At 32.5% G+C, this 9058-nt stretch overlaps 2 protein-coding genes across 2 annotated transcripts in view; one reads left to right on the plus strand and one right to left on the minus strand.

Annotated features, from left to right (window-relative positions):
* LOC136983714 (cilia- and flagella-associated protein 77-like) overlaps positions 1-9058 on the minus strand; it is a 233549-nt gene that overhangs the window by 142158 nt on the left and 82333 nt on the right. The window lies entirely within an intron of this gene.
* Positions 5474-8713, plus strand: LOC136983699 (protein obstructor-E-like). The gene is made up of 5 exons (XM_067280514.1): positions 5474-5591; positions 7085-7345; positions 7483-7671; positions 7748-7946; positions 8015-8713. The coding sequence occupies exons 1-5, from the start codon at positions 5552-5554 to the stop codon at positions 8067-8069; spliced, it is 744 nt and encodes a 247-aa protein (XP_067136615.1). The 5' UTR covers positions 5474-5551; the 3' UTR covers positions 8070-8713.

Below are 9058 nucleotides of genomic sequence, written 5' to 3' on the forward strand. Positions count from 1 at the left end.
CCGATTGGTTCTCCTCGACGTCTCTCATTAAAATTTATATAATCGAAGGTTAAGGTTATCAGATAAACTTTTCTAGAGAAGTGTCCGACCTCTAGTCTGAAGGTCATCTTGTATTAAGGTGTACCGTATGCTAATTTTATGGCATACCAGACGACGTCTTTGTTTCATCGACTTTCGCGAGGGAAATTACCATTTTGTGTCCACCAAGTACGGGTCAAGGGCAGCGACTAGTTTGTTTTATCCGCATTCGAGCTGGATTTCAAATTTCTTAGAACTTTTTGGGTGTTGCTGTCAGTCTCAATTGAGGTGTGACGTTATCACGTGAAAGTACACAAGATTATTTAACCCCTTTTCTCGATAGTTTAAAAATTGTGTTTTCTTTGTTCCAAATCGAGAGATTATGAAGGTGACGGCGATGATGATTCGATAATTTATGGCCTAATTAGAAATACGAATTGTTCTTTGACGCATTCAAAACGTTATCTAGAGTCTGTTGAAAGGAACTGAAGGAAGTTTGAAATATATGAATCCGGGTTCAACCGCTTCATTTTCATTCATAATTTATGAATATATTCAAGCTTAGAGGACACTTTGAAAGTGGCTTTTGATATTTTTCACCTCACGTGCCCCAAAAACTGTCAAAAATCACATGAATGTTTCGACTGTATTCAGGTTTGCCTGTGATAAGAATCCAACTGTGGCGAAGTTGCAATTGAGTTTACTTTAAACTACCCACTGCCTCGTTAGAAGTAATGGTAAAGAGATCTAGATCAGCGATAGACAAACAAATAATATTTCATACAATACACGAAAAAGTAGATTAAAAATCTCACAGCGGAGAAAGTAATCTTCTATATTGAAGATTATATTGCAAAATTGAGTGTCGATGGCAGCTACCAAACTCGTTGTTTAAATTTCCTTTCCCCACAACCTCAATATATATATATATATTTATTTAAAATTCTTTGAGGTTTTTAACCCGACAAATGTTGACATATTTTCGTACTTCACATGTTTTGCAGAAAAGAAATTTTCGATAGTTCAAAGTTGTCACCCAGTGACCCTGTAGAAGTTATGGGATACAAATAATATATTATGAAGTAGATAAAAGGAAGTAATGAATTATAATAAAGAACTATACATTTGTTTTGTCCTATTTTTTCGATTAAGAATATATATTATCCTATTAATTTACAGAGCACGGGTTTAGTTTAAAGGGTTACAATTGTTCTATTTCTGCTACAGCATAAAGTTTTCATATTTAGCATCTGCAAACCTCAGAATAACATGGATGATTAAAATGCTATTTAGTGCTCTAAATTTTTGTATATCTGTAATTATTGAGCGCATTTCTAAGTGCGCTAATGATAGATTGTGAAGATGGTATAGACCTACACCATTTAGATAAAATATAGATTATTTACTGTATTTAAAATAGCACAGATTCCATACTGAACACCTAATAAATATTTCTGTGCACAGTTTTAATTGACATCATAAACAGGGATTATTTTAAACAGGCTTGAATGCCACCTCAACGCATGAATGCCATATTGAACAATTGAGGAAATCTATTGAAATTTCAGTCAGTTTAATTATGATGGTTTATTATATAATATATATATATAATATATATATTATAAATATAGATTATTATATTATATATATATATATAATAATATATATATATACAGTTAATATAATAATAAACTGTTTATAATAAGAACAACAAATATTCAACGTAACAAAAAAAGTAAAAAATTGCCTGAATGGAGACTTCAGGCACTTCCCAAAATACATTGAATTTTCCACTTTAATATAAAATAACTTAAAATTTTTAGTTTTATATCAGATCTTAAATATTTTTAATTAAAATTAATAAGCAAACCACAAAATTTAGAATAAATCCTTATAAAAGTTATCAAGAATCTCCTGAAAGTTAATAGAGCGCTGTAAAGTTGCTCCAATTAATAGTCAGTATTGTTGTGTGAATTATAATGGAGGATTGTAATAACGAATTATAATTATTAAAAAGATATTTTTTTTTATTCTAATAATATTAAAAATAATTTTTAAATAATGCGGAAGTGTCATGTTTGTCACTGATGCTGAGAAAAACCTGACATTCGATATAGGACACAAGGATGCTACCGATTTCCTTAGAAAATAAGTCGCTAATAGGCAATGCATGTTTAAGAAACTAGTAAAACAGGCATTCACCAGTAATACAACTTATTTATATAGGTAAATGTATTTTTCTTACCTAAAAAGTTACATGTGAACTTCTAAAATATGATTTATTTCGAGAGGATTGTGAATTATACTGCATGACGACCTAAACTCAATTCATTCTATTTGTTACTCTGGTAGCATAACGTGTATATCTACCTCACTTTTCAATCTGGATACTGTGTAAATACAAAAAAGTACATATTCAAAGAACTGGAACTCAAGTCACGTTTTATAAGAAAGACGTCGCAGAAGATGTGGGAGTTTCGTGATTCGCTTTGCCACGTAATGAACGAGATATCTTATGACCTATATACCTTACCGAAGAGTGATACTAACAGGAAACAATAGTAAACTCCGATAGAAAGATAGTTACAAACTTGTGATTTATAATTTCAAAATTGTTTCGTGTCGTCACACGACCTTCAACGATGTCACGGAGTCGTAAAAACATACGAAGGTGGCGACTGAAAATGGAAAATAATTTTAAAATAATAAGAATAATATATTTTAACTGTGGACATCGGTTGATTTATAAAATAATTTAAAAAAATAAGGGATAACGTGCCTCTGAGCTAAGGTGGAGTATTTTTTTAACATTCGGGAACCAGGAAATAAATTTCTTTAACCCTTATACCTTATCAAGAGAGGAAGTCCTAATTTAATGTTTAGTGATGTTTAAGATGATCAATATTTTTTCAATAGAAAAAAATTAGGCTGAATAACAATTTCGCTCACAGAACCAGATTTTGCTTTATCGATTCTGCATAATTTCGCTCGAATATATTAAAATGTTAAATAAAAACACTGAACTTATTTTCAAGAAAAAAAAATTCTACACAGACTTAAGTCCTTATGAAGAATGAAGATAGCACCAGATCTCCTTGAACTGGAATACTTTTTATATTACGTACCAAGAATATTTTCAAAGATTTAAATGACCCTCGAAAGTCTGATTAATTACTTAAAGAATTACCTGAAGAGATTCCACTGTATAATGGTTTCTAAGCAAAATACAGTAATTTAATGTTACATTGAAAGTATCTCTTGTCATTCACACATCTTTCAGTGTTTAATTAGATACGTAACCTCTTTAAGAAATCTAAAGATTCTCATAAACTTAAATTAGAAAGTGGTATGACATTCCTAAACGAAAAATATTCAGTAAAAGTAAAGAATATATATATACATACATATATATAAAAAGTAGCAAAGTAGGTCATTTCCATAGTTTCTTAAAGAAGAGAGATGATTTTGGACGTGCCAACGGATGTCACGTTATTAAGAAAAACCTGATTTTTAAGTCCTAAATAAAGGTCCGTCTGCAGAATCTCCTTTCACTTGTTAAACTCTGACGACGGGGTCAAAGTTTCGATGAATAATAAAGTCACGAACTGGTCTTTCCAAGGAAATAATCCACTTGTTAAAAAAGATAAAATTTATTAGCAGATGAGGATGAATCAAAAATGTTTTTCCTATTGTAATTGCTCTAACGTAGACGACGTTTACTCCCTTGACCCTAAATATAACATTTTTATCATCATTTTTAAATTCCAGTCAACGTAAATCAACTTTTTTTTAATTCTAAAAATTGGCAAAATTTGACAGGTTAATTAAACAAATTATCTTTTCCTTTAAGGATATCCTTGATGTTAATTTTAACTCGAGATACAGTAATTTGAAAAATGCATATTTTTAGTGAAACCCGAACTAGCGATTTTAAAGGAAACAATAACACTTGTAAACGTCCTTGTATCTACTATAATTTAAAGGAAATATCCATAGATTATAGATTTTTATCTGAATAATCCTCGAATTATATCCCCTAGACGGTAGAGAAACTTCTAAAATTGTTTAAGATTTAAGCGTATCCGCCTATTAATTCAATGAAAGAGCCTTCTAGAAATTTGACGATTTTGCTGCTTTTTTTTTACAGTAGTAAATTAAATATGGAGAGAAAGGTTTTTAAACGTTTTATAATGACGAATAAAATACGTGAAAGAACAATACTACTAAAAAAAAAATCAATAAAACAAAATCTTGTAAAACCAGCTATTACGACAGAACTAGTTATAATTCATTTAATTATAAAATTGTTATCGATACTATAAAAAACGGATGTATATACTCGTAAACGTTATCTAATTATCAATTTTAATAAATTTTATAACATTTAAGTTATAATTTAGTAGATTTTAAATTGAATTATAGAAGACAATTAAATACTGCTATTTTTTCGTTGTTGTTTTAGTTGGCAACTCTCCCTGTCCCTCACCACCCGGTTGCCCCATTGTGGGCCTGGCCGAACCCATAATGGGCTTACTAAAAGAGGCCCTCTTAGTGCCCACAGGGCGGAAAGAGTTAAAAAAAAAAGTTGGCAACTCTAACTCAAAAATTGGAATATTTGAGTTACGTTTGGTAATTGAAAACAATAAAATACCGGCATCTAATTAAATTCTTTATTTTAAATATTACTCATGATTATTATTTAAATGTTCGTGTTAAAACGTCATATATACTGAATATATATATATATATATATATATTATAAATATTAAAAATGTCAAGTTTTTTATGAAGAGTTGGCAAACCTAACTCAAAATATTTGAATTTTGAGTTAGGATTGCCAACTGAAGTAACGAAATAAAATATTTTTAAATTTTTTATAATATATTAAAAATTGAAAGTGTGTCGTCCTTTTTTTTTATCTTTTTAAAATTTAAATCAGATTATAGTTTTATATTGAATATTAATCTGCATAGTTTTATCTGATACCCATACATTGTTTCGGGGGTAATTGGAAACCGTATTCATTCTAAAAAATGCTACCATCTCGACAGAAAACTTAATCATTTTTTTTTTAAATGCCACCAATAAGTAAAAGTATGTCGGGAATTATAGATAAAACGGATAAAGCGTGGTATCTTGAGTTTGCATCAACACAAATCGCGACAGCATTGTATATGTTTAAAACCATTTATTCTAAACAATAAATTCGACAGATCGATCTCCACCCTCGTTTCACTTACCACGCCTTCTACTCTAAAATAAGGCCATATATTCTTTTTATAAAAGAGACATTTTTTGAATAGTAAATAAAAATAAAAAAAAAACAAAAACGATTTCTTGCAAGAGTGCTTCTCTTAACGGTAAGTTAAACATTGACTATAGCAAGTTGTCCATTGGTGGTGCTACATATGGTAGAATAACTGGTAAGCTCTGGTTTGAGGCTAGGCTAGGTCATGGCCAGGCTGGTATGTAAGCAAGGTATCCTTCTACCGACTAGCCAGTCTTCGAGGTGTGCTGTGAGCTTGTGTGCAGGATGACAGTCTACCTGTTGATATCTCTCCTCTTAGTGACAGGTGAGTAGTTTATTGCCTTATCTTCGTCAAGCACAGTTACTTACCAAACTTCGTGCCGCTTTATTAACTTTTCTAACTTATTATATATAATTTCGAGGCATTGTATATATTTTATATACAAAATTATATACGCAACTGAACGTTGCATCTCGCTTATTCTGGATTGTGCGCTTGGTAAAAATGTTATAAACATCTCTAAGAGAAATTGATAGCTTTTTGAGCTTTTAATGAACAGGAGTAAAATTTTAAGTGAGCGATTTTTTTACCATGGAAGTTATTTTTCAATGAAATAGCTTAAATTCCTGTAGAATCAAAATATCTAGGACTATTTTAGTAAGCAGCGTGTAACAGCAGAGAGGTGGAAGACCGGCCTGATGCCTTAAGCAAATGACCCAGAATGTGTGGTAAAAAGAGAGTAAGTGGCCTGTGGCAATTTTTGGGCTGTTGTCCCTACCTTTACTGGCATTATGTAGGTCATACTAACCGGCTATCGTTATAAATGCACAATTTTTAGTACGTCTGACTTCTGTAATTTGGGAGGTGTATTAAAGGGTTGGGTATGCCTGCGGACCAGAGCCTAAACGAAGGATTCATCGCCTTATCTCTACGCACGCTTCCTCGAGTCAGTGCAAGTTTCTTACAGGAAAAATTCTTTTTAACTAGATAACGCCTAAATAAATAGAAAGTATAATTTTTTAATCTCTTTTTTTCGTCTTGATTGCTACTTTCACACTTCTAAACCCAAAACTTCCTGGTATGAGTTGAAGATACCGACTATTTATATCCTCAATTTTATAAATTATGTACTTAAATGGAGTAGATGTGCTTCAGTCGATCAACAATTCTTGCATGAAACCTGGCCTTGAACTGTGACACAGATTCAATGATGCACAAGAGCTAGCACGTTACTACACAGGTGTTCTTTTCTATATACTGATTGATTATCCGTATCCCTTATCAAGGATATTCCACCCTGTTTATCGTCTTACTTTATCACCGCTTTTTACGGTATTTAAATACAAATATGACAAATTCAACTTCCGCATCTCATCTTTTTTTGCTTCCTCTAATTTCAAAACAATGGCTCTAAAATTAAACAAAAATGAAGTCGTGGGTTACTAAATTTATACTTCGGCAGTTTATCTGTGTTAAACTGCAGGCATTGTTTGCATAAAGCTAATTTTATAGTTATTCATGACTTAACGTGATTTAGAAATATACCGCATTAGGATAAAGTTGCTGATCCGTAACTTGAAACAACATCTCGAACAATGTCACAGTACATTACGCTTAACGTATTTTGCATAAACACAAAAAATTGCTATAATATTTATGATTATGTCCACGCTTCCTGCATCATTAAAGTCGTGTATCCTTTAACGATACAGGAAATTTGTTTTAATGAAACACGTTCCGCATTAGAATCGATTCGAAACAGAAAAATCGAGCAATTTGTCAACCTATTTTGTTAACCATATTAATTTTTGTTATAGCTTATGCCCAACAGCGGGATAACCCTCCTCCTGCTAGAGAAGGACAACCAGCGCCTGTATCATCGAGAGAAACGTTTCACTGCCCCAAAGCATTTGGCTTCTTTCCACACGACAGGAGTTGCGACAAATATTGGTCATGTGATAATGCAACAGCAACCCTAAAACTGTGTGGGAACGGTTTGGTCTTCGATGATGCCGATTCATCACGAGAAAACTGTGCGTATCCATTCAGCGTTAATTGCGGTTCTAGAACCGATTTAGGTCAGTAAAAATTTACCCATCTTTTTTTCTATTGCAAAAATTAAAAATCGGGAAATTTGTAGATATTTTTATATGACACATCAAAGAATTATTCGGAGCGGTTTAGAAGAAAGACCTAATTCTGTTGTGTATTACAGAACCACCTATAAGTACGCCCCACTGTCCTCGTTTATATGGCATCTTTCCGGATAACAAAAAATGCCGAATTTTCTATTCGTGTTGGAACGGAGAAGCCTCCAAATACGAATGTCCTCCAGGTTTAGCTTATGATTCGGATCAGAGAGTATGCGTTTGGGCCGATCACGTGGAAAGATGCGGAGAACTTGGTAAGGACCGGGGTTCGATGTCTGAAAATTCAAAAATTCTAATCAAACTAATTCAAATTGTTTTTACTTCCTGTAGAAGTCGCAGAAGGTTTTGTATGCCCAGATCCGTCTGAAATCGATCAGCCGGGACATTACACTCGTCACGCTCATCCTACCGATTGCAGAAAATTCTACGTGTGTATCGAATCTGTGGCTAGACCCTATGGTTGCAGCGTGGGTACAGTTTTCAATGTTGATACTTTGCAATGCGATGATCCAGAGAACGTTCCGGGATGGTAAGTACTTTTTTAACCTCATTAATCATCTGTGACGACTTGCAACTGACGTGTATCTCCCCAAACAGCGAGAAATATTACGGAGAAGTGGATGTTAAAGGACTAAAGAAGTTGGGAAGTTAGAGAGTAGAAATTAATCTGAACAAATGTTACCATCACTCACGCTGCGCAACTAAAAAGTCATCATCATTTAAGCAAAAAACCATTTTGGAATATTTTTTTAATCATTTATTCTGTTTTAACGACGGGATTACCCGTTTGAAAAATTATTTTACACATCATCTAACAAATGCGCGAAGTTTTTAAGTTTTTATCCCCCGATCTGAATCTTGCAATTTTATATAGTTCAATAATCTTTTTACAAATATTCTGACCTTAATAGGGCCAGTTATTGCAGGTCGTTGTACCTTAAGAGAGGATAGTCTGGTGTGAGCTGGGAAGCTGATTGCTCCAACTGGGTTACATACAGGCGCACCCTTCACCTAACACCTGTACAGTTAGATATATATTTTTTCTATAATAGGTAGAGGGAGGTTTTTTAAATATACTATTCGCAACATAGTGCCATTTTGTGGTGCTCTTTGCTGGCACCTCTTTCTCTTATAAAAACATTCCAGCTTCTATCTGTCTCTCTCTCTCTCTCCTCTCCATCTACATTTTCAGGAATTCTGATATGACCAAACAAGGTACGGGGAAAAATTGATAAAACGAGTTGTTGTAAGTTCAATGGAATGTCGTGTAAATAAAAATTACCTTGGAAAGAAAAAGTTTTCTGTTTTTATTTCGCCGTTTCCTGTGGAAAGCAGGAAAATCTCCGTAGATCGAGTTACTCTACAGTTTTGAATATCTAAATATAAGATTTTTATCTGGAATAGCATCTATATTCTTAGAAGTTCGTTGATCTTTCGGGTGATCGATTTTATTTATTGCTGTTTCACTTTTTTTTAATGTGTTAATGATAAAATCGGGAATTACCTAGTACACACATTTTATAGATTTTACTGTATATCGAAACAACTATTCAGAAACACATTTGAAAATTTAACAATTTATAATTATTCAAAACATTTTAAACAATAATAATATTATTATTATTAATTCAAATTTATCCA

Source organism: Centruroides vittatus, unplaced genomic scaffold (assembly GCF_030686945.1).
Source record: "Centruroides vittatus isolate TY-2023 unplaced genomic scaffold, ASM3068694v2 contig_884, whole genome shotgun sequence".
Taxonomy (NCBI): Eukaryota; Metazoa; Arthropoda; class Arachnida; order Scorpiones; family Buthidae; genus Centruroides; species Centruroides vittatus.

What these genes read in the sequence shown, in the direction of transcription:
- LOC136983699 (XM_067280514.1), top strand. Translation starts at nt 5,552, where the DNA reads ATGACAGTCTACCTGTTGATATCTCTCCTCTTAGTGACAG. An exon ending in CGGTTCTAGAACCGATTTAG is followed by an intron (nt 7,346 to 7,482) that starts GTCAGTAAAAAT and finishes TGTGTATTACAG; the next exon opens with AACCACCTATAAGTACGCCC. An exon ending in CCAGAGAACGTTCCGGGATG is followed by an intron (nt 7,947 to 8,014) that starts GTAAGTACTTTT and finishes CTCCCCAAACAG; the next exon opens with CGAGAAATATTACGGAGAAG.